This window comes from Poecile atricapillus, chromosome 2 (genome assembly GCF_030490865.1).
Source record: "Poecile atricapillus isolate bPoeAtr1 chromosome 2, bPoeAtr1.hap1, whole genome shotgun sequence".
NCBI lineage: Eukaryota > Metazoa > Chordata > Aves > Passeriformes > Paridae > Poecile > Poecile atricapillus.
In genome coordinates, this window is record NC_081250.1 from 107,720,894 (window position 1) to 107,743,420 (window position 22,527).

Here is a 22,527-nt window from a genome sequence, read left to right on the forward strand (position 1 = left end):
AAAGGCACGCCACAGCTGAAATGCACACATGCACACAGAGTGCCGTGTCTCTTCTTCCAACAGGCAAGATGATCTGCCTCTCCTGTTGATTTTTCTAAATGCTGTGGTAATTCCCCAAGCAATACTCAGTTCTCATTGGGAAGTTCAGATGTCTTCCATAATCTATTTAAACAGCTATTTAGGTATCACTGAGAAACCTGTTACTTTAGAAAAGGTAAGAGGATTCCAGCACTTGATACCAGCAGCCAGCTCTCAGAATCCACCTGGGGCTACCCATGGCCACAAGACCTCTCTATTCCCCTGCACTGACCTCAAGGGACAATTGATGCATGAAGTCTTCATCACATTTGCTGTTTTTGTGTTTACTGTTACTTTATTTACATACCTAGAAATTCAACATCTTTGCATGTTTTGCAAGCTGTCATGACATGAGACGCTAGTAATAGACTATGTTTTGCTTGCTAACATATTTTTGACATATTTTAGCTTTTGATTATAAGATTGCATCTTTCCTTGCTACCATCTGTCTCAACTCAGTGGCACTCTGGCATTTACAAAAACAGTAGGGTGTAATATTTCTTATATACTTGAACTCTACTACAAACATGTTATTTTCAGTCTTAACCAATATGTCACACTTTCACACATGAAGGCTGAAATGCCTTATATCCTTTAAGGTATCTGTCAAAAATAAAGAACATATCATCACATTCAATTTGGCTGAGATGAGTAATATATTAATGAGAATAAGAATGGGAATGGTTTCTGACTTATAAATAGAACTGGCATTTTTCAAGCCTTATGTATTCATGCCTGCATTTATCCTTTTGTCAGCACAAATGAGATATTCATACAAAACCTGGGAATTTCTTCCTTGTATTTAGCAAAATCTTCACAATATTTTCAAAGCTGGAGTTTTAAATATGACAAGTTTGTTTTTGGAATATCTGGTAGCCAGACACTTTCTGACTACTTCTTTTCTCTTTGTCCTCCATCTGTAAGGAGTCAATTTGTTACATTCAGCAAACTGGAAATCACACTTTATATCTACCCTGACAGCACTAGGAGAGCAGTTCTAGACATTTGGACTTGTTGTGATGTGTGGCTGCTTAAAGGCAGTATTTCGGCAGCACTGGTTTTCATGGGATAAAACTAGAATTCCAGCAATAAGATAAGATACTAGAATATCTGGAGAATGTGTTTTGGTCCTCTTTGTAGGTGAGCTGGAATAGCAGGGGACAACGGTAGGCAAAGACAGTTTTTATCCCCTTTTTTCTTCTCCTTGAAACTGGAGGCTGTCAGGAGCCAGTTCAGACCTGAGCAAAGCTCGAGCTGTTGTGAGAGCTCCCCCAGGGCATGGTGCCAGTGAGCATCACCCCGTGGTGTGCACCACCTCCAATGCTGCTACCCATGCCAGAGCAGAGGGTGAGGGAGCTTAACAGCACTGCTGGCCAGAGCTGCGGTTGCTCCTTCTCATCAGTACCAGACCCAGCTCACTATGTGATATTTCATTTAAATTTACCGATAATTATACACGGTAGATGCGTGGTGACTCCTCTGGCGACCAACATGACAAGTGTGTAAGTATGAAATTGCTGAGACAGACAAATAAAATAAACAAATAGACCCAGCAAACAGTGACTATCACTCTCAAGCACACATTGCTTTGCAGTGGGCCAGCAGATTTGTTTCTGCTATTACATTTATTTCAATACCTACCTTTGAGAAAAGCAACCTATTCCTATTGAGCAGCATACAGATCCTGATACAACGGGATTCCAGATCTTGCTGGTTCTTTAGGTAATACAGCAGCAATAATAATAATGCTGCTTTCTGAGGAAAAAGACAAGACACAAAGCACACTCACACATAATGGTAAACTGAATTTATTTCCTTTTGGAAAACAATTCCAGTAATCTCCAGGTTCAGACCGCAGAGTAAACATTAATAACAGTAACATACAGGTTAGTTCAACTGATTCAAGAATTTGGCCGTGTGAAATCATTAAGGAAAGTCTTGAACACTCAAAGCTTCAAATGGTATCCAGGAAAAAAAAATTCTTTGACAAACTACATAACAACTATTGCATATATGGTAATGCTATCTGTCATATCGCAAGGCTTACAAATATATATACGGGCCTTATTCAACTGTGGGTTCCTGCTCTGTGAGAAAGAGTCTCTTCGTTTTTTTTGCAAGAATCTTCAGCAATAAAAAATAGTCTTAGATTCATTCGTTTGTATACCAAAAGAGATTTCTAGACTGAAGTTTAAATGAAAGGGAGGCCAAACAGAGCTGAAATGGAATATAGCTATTACCTTCTCCCTCCTCCTTAAAAATGACATTTTTTCTTAAGCTATTTTTTTCCCCTCACACAGTATTATTATTATTTGTATCTTTCCTGAATAGGGCCCAAGTCCACTTGTCTTTATAAGACCATTTTAGTATCAGACAACATAATACATGTGCAACACTTTATATACAGGAAGTCTATCCGGTGCTCAAAAGTTCAAACACATGAACATCCAACAGTTTCGATAATACAAGTTTTATGGTACAATACAATGATTCTGAATAATATACATTAACAATGAAAGTTTCGTGCAAAGAGTAAAATGTGTTCCCTTTTTGTGCCACAAAGAATTCTCTGGAAGAGACGGGCCTTGCACTAACTGCTGTGCTGGGTCATCGTATGATTCTGAAACAAAAACAAAAGAAACAACTTAGTCACAGGACAGGCATTTCTGTGTGAAAGAAGGATACAAAAACAATTTTCCCAACATATCTTGTAAAATGATGGGCTGGAAAAAAGAGTATTTTGACCCCTCCTTGTTTAAACTAGCCAGAAACAGCGTCATTATGGAAGAGAGGAGCTCTCCCCAGCTGTTTCACACCAGTATCCTTTACATGTACCACAAGAAGGGCAACACACTACCTACAGGTAGGGGGTGGGCTGACCTGCCCCAGTGAAACTGCAGACCAGGTCAGTGATCCTGGTGTCTGCTTACACATGGCTCACATTTATGCATTGCAAAAATGAGAAGTGCATTTGCCATAAAAGTCTTACACTAACTGCCCTCTGCTTCCTAGACTGTGTCACTGCTTCAAAAGCGCTCCTGCAGTAAAACCTATTTCTCCCACACGGTATGGCACAGTATAGTCTGGTAAGAGCCACTCTGCTAGAGAGATCAGAAAATTATGAGAAAGCAGGGGGGGCTGGCAGAGCCTGCCCTTTGGTTGCCAAAACCCACAAGGGTTTTTCCTCAGGTGAATGTGTAGTAACACAGCATGGCATTTGGAGTCTTAAATTCTCCTTTCCTGTACAAGCAATCACTAAATCAAACAGGAAACACCAGTTTCACCCTCTTTCCTCCTCACCCCTCAGACCAGGTTGACCACTTTCAGAAAGGTGCTATTGTGCTGCCTGTACTGGCTCAGATCCTTCACAAGCATCTACCAATAAGCAAGGGACCAATCCAATACATCTTAAGTTTTCTACAATGAACACTGGATCCACAGATAACTAGGAAATGTCTGTGACTGCTACTTCTCAGACAACAGGGCAGCCACTGATTAGTGATGAATTTTCCCCTTAGTAATCGGGGCCAGATTTGGGCCAGTGACCCAGAGGGCAGGGGTGTCACATCCCATGATTTGCTCCCAGCACATCCAGACCCTTCACTCCACTTTATTAAGTTAATCTGTCTTTAAACCTCTTTGGACTAACACACTCTAGGATGAACCTGTTCCCACAAGACAGTCATCATTTACAACAAAGTGAACATCTACTGAACCATACCCTCCAGAGCCACCCATGAAAGAACACATGGAAACAGCCTCAGTGAAATGAATGTGAAATACAGCGTGACTGCAGACCAGCCTAAAAATCCTCTCTCCCATCCTCCTTCACTCTCCCTAAACTGTGCACGCACACAAATAATAGTTCATGGGACATTTGGCAAGGAAAGGATCTTACAGTAAGACTGAGGAATTTTTAATGTAGTGCCATTCTCAAGATTAAAGGAAAATGACCCAGTGACACTCAAAGATGCAATTTCCAGATGTGAATACAAAATGATTTAATGCTGATGGCAGGAATTCCAGACTGTCCAAGGCCAAAGAGTGTTAAAAAAATACGCTCCACCACTTGACTTCATCTAGTTCCTCATCCTTCCCATAAAATCATTTCAAAATACTGTAAAGCAGTAACAATAGATGCAGCCAAAAATGTTGGCTGGTCACAGGTAATGGGCTCTGACTTTAAAGCACAAAAGCAAGGAAATTAAGAGTTAAGCCTGACAGTCAGTCCTTTTGTCATCCTGTTGTGTCCATTTATTGCAGCACTTACAGCATAACACCACAGGCTTATTGGAGACCCTGCAGTACCTAGAAACAACAGGACAAGTTAAATATGGGGTGGCAGCCTGAATTCTGATTTTCTTCTCTGCCTCTGAGCAGTTGAAGTAATATACCAATTGTTACATTGCAGACAGATATTTGGGGGGGGGGGGGGGTCTTTTGTTTCTAGTCTACTGAGAGTAAGCATGTCAGTCATGCCCATTTTTTATTTCTTTTCACTAAGTGAAAAATGCATAATCAGTATGAAGCTGGATGAACAGTTGCATATGAAGCATTCAAAAGGTGTGTTAAAATTGCAGCTGTAACTCTCTTTGCAGTGACATTTTTGATTAAAGATAAAAATGCCAAATATGAAGGAGACAAAATAAAACACAGCATAAGGACTGATTTGCCCCAGCTCTCAGTGTCCCTGACTCCTGTGCCCTGGCGCAAAATGAGATTCTCTGGAGATAATGAAGAAATAATAGGAAAAAACCAAACAAGCGTTGCAGAGAAGAATGATACAGTGCAGGATAGGAACATGAGGAAATGCTTCGAAGAGTTTAGGCCTTAAAAAGGCAACAATATGTGTTGTAAACAGTCAAAATAAAACACAGTTTCCAAAGTAATTAAAGCTCCCCAAATGTGAGGGACTAGGGAGAAATACCTATTTGGCTAAGTCACAAAAAAATACAAAGTGGAAGCGCTTCAGGAACAAAACATTGACAAGACAAGCAGGCGAAGGATGGGAGGGGAGAGATAAGAAAAGGAGAAAAATTCTGTAATCCCACAGAGAGCTATATTCCACACTACCAAAAGCCATCTATTGGAGACCCCATGTCTAAGTGACTGAAAATTGCAAACATTAATCCCAGTTATGAACTGTTGTTGTTTTTATGAGGGGTGTTGTGTTTAAAAATTTAGGGCAAAAATTCTCCTCTATTATCCACACAGCAGATCTCAGCTCTGATAGTCTCTTTGCCTCGTGTGCAGTGAGCTCCAGCCCCCTCGGCAGTGGGAGATCAGGCAGGCGGGAAAGCGGAATTTGGAGCTCCCGCCGGCAGGGACGCGGCAGGGCCATGGGAGCACAGCATACCCAGGGAGAGCACAATATTACACTTGAGATCCCGCGTGTGCCTTGGAGAGCACGCTGCCCTTCGCTAAAGATGCACTAGACAAGCCTGAAACATGCTACCTCCAGAAACTTCAACTAGTTTGCCTGAGTTTGGAGCAATTGGTACCTCCACTTGCCAAAGAGAAGTCATTTAGCGAAGTACAGGAGGCATCATATGCTCCCCTTCTTTGCCTCCCCCAAGTCTGATTGTGCATAAGCACATCTGTTTAATTATCTGGTGGTCTCCCTACAAAGCAAAAATGTCAATTTCCTGCTTAGCCACAGAAAGGGGAAAATATTTTTTCTCAATATAATCTTTCCTGGACTTCAGCAACAGCTGTGTTCCAATTTCCAAGAGCTGGGATCTCATGAGGAGACACTAGTTTGCAAATACAAATTCAAGCTTTGCATGCACAAAATGGAGGAACAGGGAAGCAGGAGGGGTGTGTGTGTCACTGCATTTGTTATCATACTGACACAAACCAGGAAAACTCCTACATCCCAAATTCCTATGTCTCAGTGTTATCTGGAAAGCAGGTGTATTACCTGGGAAAACCTGAATTCAGTATATTTCACTAGCAAAAGAAACCCTTGAAGTGCATTTGCCCTATTCCTAGAAATAATTATTTTGGATAGCTGAATCCAGAATTCCAACTGTTATGTGACCTACTATAAAATTATGTGCCACGACTTTTCTGGATGAAAATGCTTTGAGATATCCCTGTTGTTAGTGTTAAAGACTTGAAGACATGCAAAGGATTTCAGGACAATACTGTGTGGAAAAATCTCCTTGGCAAACAAATACAAAAAGGTTTCTTCGCATAAAGGCTCAAGACAAAAGAAGTGATAATACTTGTTGTTTGGTGCATGTCTTTGTGTTTCAGAGGGCACATGAGAAGTAATAACTAGCAAAAAGTTCCCGCCCACAGCATCAAAATTAACGAAGAAAAAAATACCCACAGATAGCCACAGACTCTATAGCCCATTAGAATCCTTAATGTGAACTGCGGTTGCATTCAATTTAAATGGGACTTCTGTGTTTTATGAGCAGATGAAACAAGACATGGCTGTACCTGACAAACGGTGCGAAGAGGATACACGTGAAGAGGTATAAAGATGAAATGTAGGTGCATTATTTCAACAGATGGTAACAGTACCACAGCAGCATGTTATTTTTTCCTTAGTTCAAGAACACAAACATGAGTAATCAATCATCACTGATTAAGTAATTATGGTACCCTACATGTTATCACTTATCTGGAATCCTTTATCTGTGTACATTACAGACCATCTTGTATTTTTTTGCATTCAAAAAAATAAAAATGCACCCCACTGCACAGCAATCCAGCTCCAGGTTGTAAAACAGAACTCTACATTACTATCAACCTTAAAGTGCTACAATTTACTTTTTTTTTTAACAAAAGCAATTGGTTTCCAACAGGCTGGATAATAAGTCTTTTGACCTGCATTCTTCTTTGACCCATTAAGGTCACCCCTGTGCTCGGGCATATAGCTGACTTAGGAAATGCCTGCAAGTCCTGCATTTCATCTCCTGCCCACTCAAAATAAAGCTTTCTTTAAATGTGTCTGTACGGGTCCCTGAAGACCAGGGAGGCATCCCTGTAGTGGGCAATGGAGGGACAGAAGCTTCTGCCTTTATTAATGAATGCAGACCATTATGAGTCTGGCTGGCTCCTGCACTGTTCCCAGAAGCATATACTGTACGTGACTTAAAATGCTAGAATATTGACACAAAGCGAGCTGGGCACCCCTAAGGAAAATTACTCCTTGGATATAATGTAGGCTCGTAACAGCTATTAGAGTACAAAATAAAACCCTCCGGGATCAAACTGACATATACCGCATTCTACCTACTCCTCAAACATTAGAAGAATTTCTTTGTGAAGGCATTCTCAAGGACAGCATTAAACTGACTTTTGTAGCAATCTGCAACAGCTTTTTGGCTTACAGCTTTTAGTACTAAATCTCTAGTTTGAATCAATATAAGTACTATATCTACCACATTAATCAATACATTTGGTTCAATACACGTTCTATTAAATTATACTTTCTAATCAAGATTTTCTGCTTCTCTTCCCTTCTTTTTTATTCCAACTTCTTATCCTGAACCACACTTTTCAAACTGTCTGCAGCTAAGAAGAGGATGTTGGATTTTCCAGAACCAAAGGGGAAGAAAGAAAGGCTTGTGGAAAAGCAAGCCTAGCAAAACCTAGCACAGGTTCAACATGGTTTCCAGAATTTTGGTCCAATGCTTTATTACTTATCCTGGTTGTCATGACCTCTCATGCAGGAAGCTCTGTATGGGACACTGCTGGAATATTATACCATGTGGAAAGGCGAGGGAGGAGGGAAGAGGAGTATTAAGTGGTAATACCGAAACCAAATAAATGAAACTTATTCAGACTAAGCTATAAAAAAGGTAGCACAAAAGGTTATTTTCCACACAGTTTCTTCAGATTTGTGCTGCTTCAATATTGCAGCACAGTTTCCTGTCAAGGCCCCATTATATTGCTGAAGGATTCTTTCCTGGTAAACTGTAATATGATTATACTCAAGGATTGAATCGATGAATTACTTAGATTTGTACAATACTAAGATTAAATGCAAACTATAAATTAAGATGTAAACCATATTATTTAGTCCAGGTCTTTGGGGATATGTGAAACACTGGGATAGAAGATGTCTCCAGCAATCTGAGCGATCTGCACAGTTACAGTAAATGACTTTCCCACACCTGTGTTAGATTTGGTGGAATGTGGCTGTTCTTCATAGGAAGAGAATATGAAACGCAGTGTCAAAATGATAAAGATGCATATTGCAGGCATACAATGCATTTGCCACTGTCTTACAGATCAAAACCACTGCACTTGTGTCCCTCGCTTACAGTCAGTTTTTCTTTTCCTATCTCCATGGAATCACTGTGAACCTGCAGAAAAACTGTTGCATTTTCTTTTGACATTTAACATCATCTCAGTCAGCTCACAATAGTGTCTTGTAATGCTTTCTAGATGACACAATGTCACCATTAAACAAAAAGGTGAAATAGCATAATAAAGGAGTAGAACAAGAATTCATAGAATTGAAAGACAGAAAAGACCCATTAGGGCGTTTTCTCCACCCATCTTGCCAGTGTTGGATTATTGCCTACAGTGTAATTTCAAGTGTTTTGCCCAGTCCAATTTTAATTAGAGCTTCCAATGCTCCTCCTGGGAGACTATTTCACAGCTTCACAGACCTCAGGGTTAGTATTTTTTTCCTGATGTTCATCCCAGGAGAGGAAAAGGCACAGCCAACCCCAAATCAGACATGAAACCAAATCTGCATAGTGAGGAGCTGGTTTCAGTAGAATATCTGGGCCATTTCAAAGCATCTGAAAGCAGTAAACTTGCATTCAATGCCCCAACACATTATGACACTGCCTCCACTGCTGCTGCAAGCAATTAAGAATATTTAGTTATGTGGATTTCTAAGGCTTGGTTGCTGTATAGGTGAAAAAATAGTATGGGTGGGGTTTGGGTTTCCATACTAAGGGTAATGACTTCTATAGTGCACTCCACCACATGAATTAATTGAAGGTTAGGGTCATATCCATTCTATGATTCTACAGCCTTTAATTGTACTAACAGAGCACCTATGGACATTCAGATTGTAAACATTTCTGTCTTTTTCACATATGTGAAATACAAAAAAGAGAAACTTCAGTTGAAGCTGATTAATGAATGGGTGATTATTTCCCCTCTCAGACCCCACCCTTCCTTTCATAAAACACTAACTACAAGAAATTAACTTAAATTACTGTATCTGAAATGTCAGAACTAACAAATGTTTTTGATGTGTTTCACCCCTCAAATTACAATGTTTCTGACACAAATGAATATATATTCATATTTCAGTGGTCACACTTATGCTGAGTGAATGAGGAAGCTAGAAAAGAGATTATATCTAATAGTTTTTCATAGGTGAGAAGTAAGAGGTTGAATGTAGACTTTGGAGTTCTGGAGAGAACAGAAAATGTCCAGGCAATGTGTCCCTGCCACCAGAATCTTCAGTACTGTAGTGCAGCTGGCAGAGCAGGAGGAGTAGCAATGAATTTATAAATACACGAAAGTAGGCATGGAGTTTCATCCAGGCCAAGCTTGCTCATCAGCACAGACAAAATACAGTCTCTGAAACTTCAGATTCCCAAGGAAATTGATCTGAACTAAACCAGAGCTATTTCCACAACAAGAAAGGGGCCAAATCCCAAGAGAATTTGTGTTCCCATAAATACCATTTATGTGTGGTGAGTTGATGTTTACCAGCCTTTGAGAATCAGGTCTGTTCTCAGACATGTTTGCCAGTTAAGTGGTCATCTTAGGACATGACTGACCACTGTTGACAATGATAATTTAGGAGAGTCTACACTGAATTGCAGTCATTCATATAAATTAATTCACCTAAGCTATGTGATTTGATATTATGTTAATGTTTCTGAAATAGCATGACTGCTAATCAGATTTTATTCTTTATCATATTTCTGTAAAACTCTCAGTGTTCTGGTTTTTCCACTCAGCATTTCCAGCTGGGCCAGAGAAAAACTACCAGTAAAAAAATCTCAAATTGAAGAGCATGTTCTCAGGGATGCAAACTGAAAATTAAAACCAAACCCAAACCAAACCAAACCAAACCCCCTGATACCTATTTTTCTTCAGAGACTTCCAGTAAGTCACTAGTAAAATGTCAATGATTCCTTTTGGATTCATTACTATATGCGAGTACATATATCACAGGTTTGTTGTTTGGAAAAGAATGACATATATTCCTGTGTACAGGAAATAAGATTTTCATCATTGTCACTGGAAGAGAACAGACACAAACACCATGCCTGTTCACCATCCTTGCACCTTCCTCATTATGAGCGTTGGCAGGGGGCTCCCAGCTAAGCCTCTGACATAAATCAGAGTAGCGCAAAGGCTGTTTTAACCTATGGTGCCAGGCAATCGCCTCCCCTAAGCCTGCCTCACCTTGTCTGCTGCTCATTGAAACGCAGTGAAACTTGCAACAATGTCTTTCATTTCAGACCAGGGGTGCCTGGCTGCCCAGGAAAGGTGTCTGCATTACCCCATAAAAGAGTAAATGATGGGGAGAGAGGGCAATGGTCAGGGCATGTTCACAACAATTCTTCAAAACTGGGGAAACCCCTCTGTTCTTTTATATGGCAAAGGGGCTGTAATGATAATCAGGATCCAGGTCTAAGTCTTGTCTGTAGAAAAACAAGGCCTTTGTGATACTGCAAATGTTTGAAATTAATACACAAGCATTCTTCCCCAATAAGAAAATTGTTCATCAAGTGGGAATAAAAGCTTAAACAAAAAAGGCAGAAGGAGGCACTTCTGAGAAATATATCAAAAGTCTTATTACTTTAGAATATGGTTATGGTTACCCTGGTATAAATTAAGAAAAGCTCCACTGAAATCAAGGGAGTTTCAAGACAGGAACAAGCAAGAACAGAGTCAGGCCTTTAAGGTTTAAAACAAAGTGAATATTGCTCGTATACTGATTGATTCCTGCACACCCTCTGCAGAGGCCACAACCAGAAGTCTCTTCACCCTGTCAGATACAGCAAGCAGAACCCAAAGTTGAACAAATACAGATTTGTCTGCAGCTATTGTACAAGAGTAACAGGGGACAACAAACCTTGATAGGCAATACTGCCTAATAAGATATTCAGGGATGAAGTTAGTGTTTTACAAGACACGTGTTCATGGGCTAGTTGTTGCTCTGCTTTAATTTTTTTCTTTGTTATGTTTAATTTATCATGCTGGTGCTTTCTAAGCTACAACATCTGTAAACAAGTTTAAGTCTGACCGACCTCCCTTTTTACATCCACAGGCAGCATTTCTACTTTGTGCTCTGATTTCAGATACCTTAAAGACAAATAAATCTGTGGGGGAGAGAGAGGTAACAAACCTAAACAACAAAAACAAACCCCTTTGTCTGACAACATGTGATCATCTTATGTGAATACAAATTTGCCTAGCTGTGAGTGAGGAACTGGCTCCTGGAACTGGAGCTGTGCTATGCACAGATTCCTTTATAGGTCAAACCCAATTAAACAAACTACTACTAAATATTTAACAGCTCAGTGCAGTAATTAGTGACAAATAATGGAAGCTTAAACTGATAATTGCACAGAAATGTCCTGTTGGAAACATTACATGTTCCTTACTCCTCCTCTTTCTCTCATACTCAATGAATCCTGATCCTTTTAATGGATTAAACTGACAAATGAATCTGTATTTTACGCATATCTATCTGGTCTGCAATGAAGTTTACTATGTTTTGAAAAAAGGAACTTTCCAAGGGGAATTCTTCTTCTCAGGTTTCCATTTTGGGTTCTCTGCTTTTAAGCAGAGTAATTGCTAAAACATGAATTGATTTCAAATCTTCAACCAAGCTGCAGAATTGAATCCAGAATTCAAGCTCCTGTCCATAGGATTCAAAAGGTCACCCAATTAAAATGGGGAAGCACACAGAGCTGTGATTTATATGCAAAGGGCAACCTTTAAAACAATGATACTTTCCAGTTTTCCACAGGTGCATGTACAAGAATCTCTTTGAACAAAATTACAAGTGAAATTACAAGTTTCTTGATACAGCCTGAAAGAAAAGTGCTGTAACTTGTCTGCACTCCTATTATACAGACAGACATATCCCACACTTGTATGAATCGCTGAGTTCACCTCCCTACCTTCCTGACATAACACTGGGTATTGTGCTTACCAGGTGACATGGGGACAGCCTGGAATCTGGATTCTCCACACACTGCCAGCTGGTGTGTGGGGCCTTGTACAACAGCACCTGGCACACTGGAGGTTGTGGATCAGCCCAAGATTAGCTCACAGTGGCTAACAACATTTTTGCTCAGGTGAAAGCAAACCCTGAACAAGCCCAGTTTTAAAACTGGAAAACTCTCCTTTCACATGTGGAAATCATATATGGAAGTTATCCATCCAGTAAGCATACATACATACACCCAGTTAAGATAATGCAGAAGTGGATGGGAGCGTATGTTGGATCCTGAAATCAGGAATGTAAATGGAAATGTGTCCCCTTGTCCATGCTATGTCAATTTTAGACTGTGTAGAATAGAAAAAGAAAAGCTATGGTGCTCTGCTAGCTCTCCTCCAGTTCTAAAAGATCCAAACTCTGTTGCACATTGGTGCATCTTTTTCCTTCAAGACAGTTTGCAAGGAAAGCCAGATTGAGCAGATTTGATGGTAACAGCCAAGGATTTCTGAGCTGATAAGCAAAGGCCCCCATGGATTTTGCGCTCTGACTTCCTTCACAACCGGTTACTGTGCCAGCCCATCTTGGACATCTTACAGTCCTTATTCCTACAGCTCTTCAAACAAGGAATAGCAGGAACTGGGACAGTGTTTATGTGGCAGGCTTGGTGTGTGTGTGAATTAGAAATCTACTGCTTGGAAAAGAAACTAAGGACAATTTTTATCCCTTCATATCTGGTGATTAGTTAGACGGTTACGAACCCTATGTTGAAATGTTTTGTTCTCAGAGCAACCTCATCTGAGTTTCTCCCTTTTAAATGCAAGAAACTCCTTGTTTTAAAGGTGACTTTTAGAGAGATCAGAATGCTATTTTGCCCTTTATAACAAAGTCATTCTCTAAATTTTGTGAGGACACACACTGTAAATCAATAAATCTGGAGCATTTACTAACATGTGGTACCAGCACAAGAAAATTTCATGTTTGTCATTGTGGTTGTTGGTTGTAAAATGCAGTTTGGATTCTCTATTGTCTTCTGTTTTCTGGTTTGGTTTTTTCAATTGCATTTGTGTGAAATGTGACCACAGCTAAATGGGAGGAATTTTACTCTCACTTTCTCCTGTTTACAGAACCTTAAAAAATGGGGAAGGCAGTGAAGTCCAATTCCTACAATTTAATACTCCTCCCCCAAACAAGAAGTACCACACAAAGAAGCATCCTTTTATGCATTTTTCCTTCCTCCCTAGGAGAGATGACGTATCCTCCTACCAAATGCCATTCTCTGAGGTTGGTCATTCTGTTTCCTGTCAGACAGCTGGCCAGTGACACGTTGCAAGTCAGACGTGTCATTAGGTCCTGCCTTGACCCTGTACTGACAGTCAAAGAAATGCTCCCACCCCTCATCTCTGGCTTTGGCTTGTGATGCTGAGCACTCCTGTCTCCTTGGCTATCTCCTGCGAGGGAATCCAGCCTCCTGCAGCTGCTGCTTTCATCCCTCGTTGCCCATTAGGGTTGTTTTTAGTGTGGCAATCTTCACATTGAGTGAAAAGAATCACATTTATGAGGAAAATAACTGGAGACAACACTCATTTGCTGTCTACATTTAGTGCCAAGGTATCTGAAACAGAGAACTTTCGTTTCTTTACAAAAAGATGTGCTGTAGCTATGGTGAAGCTAATCTATAACACTCACGATCTTATGCAATTTGCTACTCCAAGTTAATTTTAATTCATCAAAATGAAACCCACCTAATAAAATAACCCTTTAAAGTAAAGTATTAGCTTGAACCCAGGAAAAAAAAAAAAAAGCAAAATCTTTTCAATTGGAGGGGTCAATTCATCATACCACAGTGCACACTTGTATAAATTCAAAAGTTAGCTGTAAACAAGTACCATAGCAATAGGGCCATGCATAAAGGGGCAGGCAACAGGAGGCCTGCTTTCTAATAAGCCCTCAAAGGAACCTGCCACACAGAAGTGGCACTTATTCTAATTTAAAGCTCTCACAGTTACTTTACCATGGCAAAATTTATAAAGTAATAACTTTAGTAAACAGACTGGCACTCCAAACAAAAACCCACACAGCAGTTCAGGCCCACAGAGAAAACAGCTTTCTTAGAAAGGTACTGTCTTCAACAGCGAGATAAAACATTTGTTTGTGGGCTACTCTTACAGTCCCTGATGTTCAGTAAGAATTCTGCACCATTCCATTACATTTGTACTGTCACTTCACTGTGGTCTGTAGTCTATTTGTCCCCACAAATCTTTTTAGCATCCTAAAGCATATTACACCTGTATATTTTTTCCTGGTTAGCTCAAAAAAAGAAATACTTCTGGAGTTGAAAGAGCCAACTCTGGGTCTGTGACCTCCCTTAAAGCGTGATTAAATAGGGCAATTTGCTTTCAAATTGTCAGTTTAAAAACATAGTTAATATTTGCAATTAAAGCTCACATTCTTTCTCATCTCTATTAGTGTTGATCAGTAACTGATAAAAGTTACAAAAATTATACTGTTCTTCATTTATATACATGAAGAAAAGAGAAAATTAGAAAGCAATAATAAGGGCTAAGCAGGAAATTAGAGAAATCTCTGTAATACCTGCATATTGGATTTTTTTTTTTGGTTTCTTTTTTTTTTTTTTTTTTTTTTTTTGTTTTTTTTGTTTTTTTGTTATATCCTAAAACCACATCACTTTGTATGAAGTTCCTTATCAAATCAAAGCAATACTAAAGTAAAACAACTGCAGGAAAAATTTCTAACACACGACGCAGTTTGTGTCTGGATGCTCATCACTTCAGGCTGACCTGTCGAAGTATCTCGGGAAACATGATAAAAAGACAAATCTGCAAGTTCATAAGAAGCTTTGAATGATGAGAACTATGTGTTGCTCACGAACCACGGGATGCTGAGCTGTACTGGCACCTACAGCAGATGTCCACCCCTTGCTACTGCTTCTAGGCACACCTGCTCAGGCTGTGCACCTAAGAGAATTGAGGGGGAGCCAGCATCAAAAAGCTTTTACAGAAGAAAGCAAAGAAATAAAAAGTTTGTGCTTAGATGAGTGATGTGGAATTGAAAGATCAGAATTTAGTACGATACACAGACACCTGCTGTCAGCAATAGAGCTATGTCATAAATTTGATATGGGTGAAGTTAGCAAGACAACATTTTTGGACCTTGACAGGCAATTTCTGTCACCTGCATTTTCAGGAAATTCTCAGCAACTTCCAGAATCCACCCCTGCATCCAACCCACTTCCTTGGGGGACTCAGTATTGTCTCAAGAAGCCTCTTTTTAGGCATTAGGAATTAAGATTTTGGCCACAGGGCTTGTTTTTCCAGAAACAAATGCATTGTCAAGGCAATCTACAAACTCACTGGAGAGTAATTTCTAAGGGTTTTTGAAATACCTCTTTTCACAGATATATTTCCCTATTAAGCTCTGCACAAGAGTCTGACATCTGTAGAGACTTACAATTCTCTGCTAAATTGTGTGCATTTTCAGATTAATTCCTACATGTTCACTGCATATTGTAAATCCATGAGGCCTAAACGTTCAAATCATGGGCTACCATAGTCCTCAGCGCATGTTAAAGCATTCCTAACACTGCCCAAACTTATGCCAGCTCATAATAGCCCCATGGGATTGTTATACCAATTAAAAATTCCTGGAATTCATTGGAGTCTGAGACATGCCTGTGAGGACCAAAAGGGAGTGATACAGAACCAGCTTGCAAAATAAACAGGATTTGCTGCGTACTGAGGGAATCCTTGGCTGTCTGACTAAGGTACCTTTTATACTGGCAGGGGATGCAAATTGGAGCCTGAGGATCTGCACTTTCATTTTCAAAGCTCTTTGCAAACATCAACCACTTCACCTTCACACCATTGCTTCAAGGGAAGTAAATATGTACAGTTCCAGCATCTTCTGTTTTCTGGAGGTGCAAAGAAGCACAGGGCATTTTTACAGTCTCTGTTCAGGCATAAAAGGGAGCTTTTGACAACCTCTTCCTTCGTGGGCAAATGAGTTTCTCAAGGCCATGGGAGGGAACTGGTGGGAGAACAGGGTTTTCTGGAAAGATCCTGCTATCCAGCCTGGTACTGAGTCTACCCTGCCTAACCTGCAACACACCAAAGCAACTTGCAGAATTCTAGCCATACACTGCTTCAGTGTAGAGGACAGATTACTGCATGTCACCCTCCATAATCTCTCCTGTAAGGGGAATTCTACACACTTCCTGGGGACCTCCCCCTTTGCTTCCCTCTCCCCAAATGGTGGCAAGGTTAGAGACAAGTTGTGTTGTCAAGGCTGAGATTAAAAATGGCTCTGTGTTTTGCTAAACATTCCTCTGAAGCATGGGCAGCGTGTGTGTGTGTGTGTGTGTGTGTGTGTGTGTCTGTGTGAGAGAGAGAGAGTCTGAAAAGGACCCCAATGAAAGGAAGGAATGAGAGATGCTAAACAATGCTGTGCAAAGTTGCAGACTGTTCGGCTACAGGCCAGAAAATGAATCCAATTTTTCATTCTGTCATTATAAATATTTCAGTGCAAATGGTACTGATTTTCTGCAACTGTGGTTAAGCAAAGGGCCTCCGAGTGAATATTTAAGGGGGAAAAAAAAAGAGAAGAAGAAAAAGAGGGAAGGGGAAATAAGAAAAATAAGAGGGAGGGGGAAAATTAAGGTTAGCAACCAATTAATTTCAAACTTTCAGTGTAAAAGATTCTGGGAAAAATTCTACAGTGATGCAGCGTGTGACTCGAAGGAGGGAAAAAAACATTTACTCTGCTCTTCTTCTGACAGTTTCTCATAAAATATCTGCAGTCCATCTATCTTTTAGTACTCCAGGCTCCTCTGGAGAGCAGAAAATAGTAGTTTAAAGCTCACTTCAGTGCCAGTCTGCGGGAGATTGCTTTCCACAGGACCCCTGCTGATGGAGGCCTAGGGGAAGAGGCCCAGGAGTTATTCAATCAGTCCAAGGCTCTGGGGCGGCCAGGGCTCCTTTGAGGGCTGATTATAAAGCTGCCCTCCTGTTGCCTGCCTCTGAACAGAACGAAATGAGCAGCCTCTTGCTGAGCAGATTCTGCAAGAAGGAATTTCACCTGTCATGGAGTTTGTCAGAATTTCAAGATTTATCTTGGTGCAAAATTAATAAAGTACCAACTAGGATTTCAGCCTGACTACTCAGCTGTGTCATCTCAAAGTGATCTTTCACCTAAGAAAACCTGGACACAGAGCTACTGAAGTCATTCTTGCCCTACTTTTGCTCAGGAGCCTTGGTGGATGCTACAACTGAATAATAAAATGATTAGAGGTGGATTTCCTGACAATTACACCCAACGTCAAGTGCTGGGTGGGTGCTACTGTCCTAGCGCGTGACCTTCCACCTTACTTCTCTGATTACTAAATCTCCTTGGAATAAGCTAGAAGTCTGAAATAGAAAAAGATCATTTCTGCAGTTTATAACCTAGCAGGTCCCTTATGGCAGCACATCTGTTAAGTTCATACACTGGTATTCCAGGTCTGGATTTGATTTATAAATTTTAAAGGAATACAAACAACAGACTACATGAGATTACATCCAGTGAAACACTGCAAATTAATATTGCTGTGACAGTCGAGTACATGGTCTTTTAACCATATTCTGAGTTTAATGTTGTGGTAAAGTGCCAGGTTGATAAAGCATCATCTAAATCTCTGTGAGCTGAGTGCAATTCTTTCGAAGCTAGACAGTCTCACCAGTCTTCTGACAGTGCCTTACAGCAATAATAATAATAAAAAATTTTCACTTCAAAAAATACACTACCTGTTTAGTTAAGACTGTACTAGCTTATAGCTAGGTCACATTAATTTCAAGTCTCAGGTAGCAAAGAAGCAACTTGCAGCCTGCAAGAGAGCTTTTCAGCTAAAAGAGCAGATCAACTTGGAGAAAATGAAATTCAGCTGATGGGTAAATAAATATTATTCAATTTACAGTGCCATTGGTTCAGATCTTGACATGGAGAGACAGAGATCCACTCTACCAAGAAACTGTTAAAATATGCCTAGGTTGGGAAGAAAGATGCATTTGCCATCAACAGCTCTAACCCTGAGCTGTGACAATGTCTCCGTACTGTTCAAAGCTGTTTGCTGTCTGAAGTAACAAATCTACCTTTCTGTCTATTTGCTCCCCAGCATTTTCTAACAAGAGCTTAAAACAAATGGTAACATATCCTTTACCTGCCTCCTCACCCTTAACTGACAATTCAGCATTAATGCACATCATAAAGCCACCTTTACCAGGCACTAGTAGTGTGACAGTTTTAACACCAAGAGATCTCACAGTAAAGGGGGAGAGAGAAAGCACGCAAGTGAATGCACAGATGGTGGGAGGGGACACAGGGTGCTCTCAGCAGGTTACAGTAGAGATGCATTAACTCCACAGAGGGATAAGGGCTTCCCACCAGTACAGTCATGAATTATAACTGAGCATGGGAGTGAGTTCTTAGTGCCTGTCTCACAGCAAATATACTGTTCCATTTTCCTGCACAATCACCTTTCACCTTTACAAATGCAAAGCCAAGCAAAATGCACCACTAATATTTAACAATATCACACGTTCTTTATCTTACACAGCACACATCTACACACAGGAAATATGGGGGGAGGCAGAGTATTCACTGACACAGCGTATCCCCAAGCAAACTTACACACCCATGATCCGTGACTGTGCCTAGCGACTCTCCCGCAAAATGAGACTATAACAACACAGAAAAACAACTAAAGCTGCACGTAGAAATGTGTGTAACTCAGCAGTATTGGTTCATGAGAACTGAATCATCTCTTTCTCTCTTCCTTTGTTAACAGGGTGGAGGACACTCAATTTCAGCTTTGAACACAAAGGAAACTCTACTTAAGAAAAAAATAAATCACGAGTGCCTGCAAAATTCCACTCTTTTCCCATCCAAAATGTTTGTGCCTTGGTTTGATCAAAACATGGTGAAACTGACTCCAATAACAGGTAGAAATGCTAAACCTAGAAACTGTTCCTTTCTTGTTGGGGGACATACACATTTCTTGCAACATACACTTCCAGCTGTGTAGCCACTCTGCACCAGAGTCTTTTTCACTCATGTTCAGAATGGAGTGCCCCAATGATGCTCTTACCCTGCCCCCGACTGCACAGAAAAATGAAAGGCCAAAACAAAAAAAAAAAAAAACAAAAAAAAACAAAAAAAGAAAAAGAAAAAAGCAAAAGGCCAAAAAAAAAAAAAAAAAAAAAGACACCACTTTTGAGCCAAGTTTGCTGTTTACTGGAGTGTCTCTTTATGAATCACTGACCACACCTTGTTTTCCCAAACTATCTGCACCTCCTCCCTAGGGGAATTCATCCCCTCCCAACTTTCCTCCTACTCAATGAACCTATCAATGGAGAAAACTTGTTATTTTTGGCAGCTGAAAATTTGACCAGTTTTAAAGGATTCATTTACCATGCCTTTCACTTTCGTTTAAATCCGCAGTGTTCCTGTTCTAAATGACAGCATGGCAAGCATCGCTTTTAAGCAGTATTCATCTTGCCTACCACATCTCAGCCTTTCACAGGCGGCTGCTCTCTCTCCAACAATGGAGCCTTACTCCTTTATAGCTTGAGGGCAGAGACTCTCACTAGGTGTAGACTTGCTGCAAATATCACAATAAAGGACACAAATGTGAATTTCTTGTAAAATATGGGTTGACTCTGGAGGTACCTTGCTTTAGAAAACTCTGTCAAGAGCAAACAATATATCTTTCTCCAAAATGCACAGCAGCCACACAGCTGAAAGAGCTTTTCCAAGTGATCTAACATGTCAATGGAATCAGGATGCTTGTGAATTTTACACTTTTCTCCACTTTAGGTCTCTGATCAATATTTCAGCTCCTTTCACACTTAATATACTCAATGCTAGTTCAGTAGCATGTCTTGTGGAACTTAAAGAAAATAAAATCTCTGAAGCTTGAGGAGGTGCTCTGCAGTGGAAGAAGGTAGGGTTTGCACTACAGATCCTAAAAGGTAGCAATTTTGCTGCTACCAAACCCCTGCACCTAAACTGAAAACATGGAGGAGTGAGGATGCTGGGAGCAGCAACAATTTTCTGCCAGTGCTGTGGAGGGAAGTGGGGGCAGACCTTGAGCTGCAGTCTTCCAGTGATAACCATGTGCCACCACTCATTGGGAAATGACAGGACCACTGGAGAGTGGAGCCAGGAATAAGGAGCTTATTCATGGAGATGGAGTGAGGGGGGCCAGCAGCAGGGTAGGGGGAAGGGAAATCAGATTTGCAGAACTGGCCATGAAGCTCCTCAATACACCATAGCTGGATGCTTCATAAAGTCACACTGATGGCAGTCCCGGAGATGGCCATCTGTTGTCAGCTCTGGGCCAGATGAAAGATAATATAATGGCAGCTACTGGTAGCTAACAGCAGGGCAGTTGTAGGAAGGAATGTGTTCTAGAATGAAGACTTGGTGCTTCCTGTTTAGCACAGAAAATCAGTCATCGATATCATCTACATTAGCAAGAAATTAATGGATGGACAATTAAGAGAACTGAACTGATCTACCAGGGAAATTATTCATACGCAAACAGAGTGCTTATTTCTTCTGCTTACTCCAGGTGTATGTGCCAACTGATCTGACTAATGGCAAGGTGTAGGCTGAAACATTCAGGGCACAGATGATAAAACCTCATTTTCTGCAAAGGGCAGAATTCCATTTCTAATGATTATCTGTGGGTCAGGGAATACATTTACTGCTTTCCCTGCCCTCGGTCTATGACAGGACTCTCTGATGTTCGCTGAGGTTTCTATAAGGACTGAGGGTAGAAATTGGCCTTTATGTAATAACTGAACTTCCCCTTATTATTACCATGATTTATTTTTACAAGTGCCTTATCATTATTACCAGCATCACTCAGAAGAAAAAATGTTTGCCTTCCCAAGCACTATTATTTCAATCTTGTTTTTTTCTTTGTCCCATAATCTCCTTTCTGCTTCTCTTCTACTCCTCTGCTTTTTGTTCCCTTCTTCTTCTGCCTTTCTGTGCCTTTTTCTTTCTGCAGCAACTTTTGATTTGCTTCTTCAGGCTGAAATCTCACACAACTCACTGTTCTATTTGCTAAAAGACCTCAGAAATTATGATTTTAATGTTGACATGTAACATCACTGACGCATTTCAGAGACAACATTTTCTGCTTTCAGACTGGAAACCATGAATTTCATTTAACATTTTTGCATGTCATAAGGATTTTTAGTCATAAAGGTTACAGACTGTACTATATGATCTGATTCTGCAGAATCTATTTAATATAGACCATACGAGTCAATTTGGAGAAGAGATGCATGGGTAATTTTTTAATAGGCACTTCTATTTTACAAAAAGAATCCTGCCATACAAGCATATAAACAGGAAGAAGTAGGCAAAATAGGGATGCCTATTCAAGCACACACGCTTTTGGGTATGATTCTATGCCCTAGAAAGAGAAGGAATATAAATTTTTGCTTATTTTTGAATAGATACTTATTGAGTTTCACACAGGACAGTATATTTACTTTTCATTTCTTTACCACTTTATTATTCATTAAGTCTGAATTTCTTTTCAAGATTAAAATGTGTATTTAAATGTAATATCCATCACTGAAGTGCTGTACTATCTTTGCCAATTAATTCTGTATTTTCATCAATAATATTACTCAAGCATCTGAAAAAACAAACCCGTAATTGTGATTCAATTGCTCCAGAAATTTAAGGAATGTTGTCACACAGAATGTATAAGGGATGTTGTGAATACATTGTTTCCTGCTTATGTACAGGAAAAAGTGTAGAAAATTTCACAGGCTGACTTATGGCATGTAAACTTACTCATATATGAACTATGTGGAGACAAGTATATTAACACTAAGCTCATCTTTGACAAGAACTATTTAGTGAAATCAAAATGGTCCCTGAAAAATTCTGGCACTTTGGGCTTGGTGGGCTTTGCAATGTGCTATAAATATTCATGAACTAATGAAGTACCCACAGGGAGTGTTTACATTTGAATAGGCCAATCAAAGGCGGGTGAACTCACAAGCTCCAAACCTGGAAATTTCTTATTTAGAAAAGAATTACTGCATGAAAACCTAATGTGGCCATAACACCCCTCAATCCCCAGGAGGGAAGGGGCACTGGAAGGGAATTCAAAGAATTTCTTTTTGTATTTAAACTTTGTTTGACATTGAAGCAAAAGACTTGCAGGGGAAACACTTAGAAGGTATGTCCTTAAAGAGCTAATGCATGCG

At 40.1% G+C, this 22,527-nt stretch overlaps 1 protein-coding gene across 8 annotated transcripts in view; it reads right to left on the reverse strand.

The window, feature by feature from the left end:
* Positions 1-1,870: 1,870 nt before the first annotated feature.
* The window catches only part of ZNF521 (zinc finger protein 521), a 229,421-nt gene continuing 208,764 nt past the window's right edge, over positions 1,871-22,527 (reverse strand). For all 8 annotated transcript variants that reach the window (XM_058831748.1, XM_058831746.1, XM_058831742.1 and 5 more), the window contains one exon: positions 1,871-2,698. In XM_058831748.1, the coding sequence (XP_058687731.1) occupies positions 2,669-2,698 (30 nt within the window). In that variant the 3' untranslated portion in view covers positions 1,871-2,668. The remainder of the gene's footprint in view (positions 2,699-22,527) is intronic.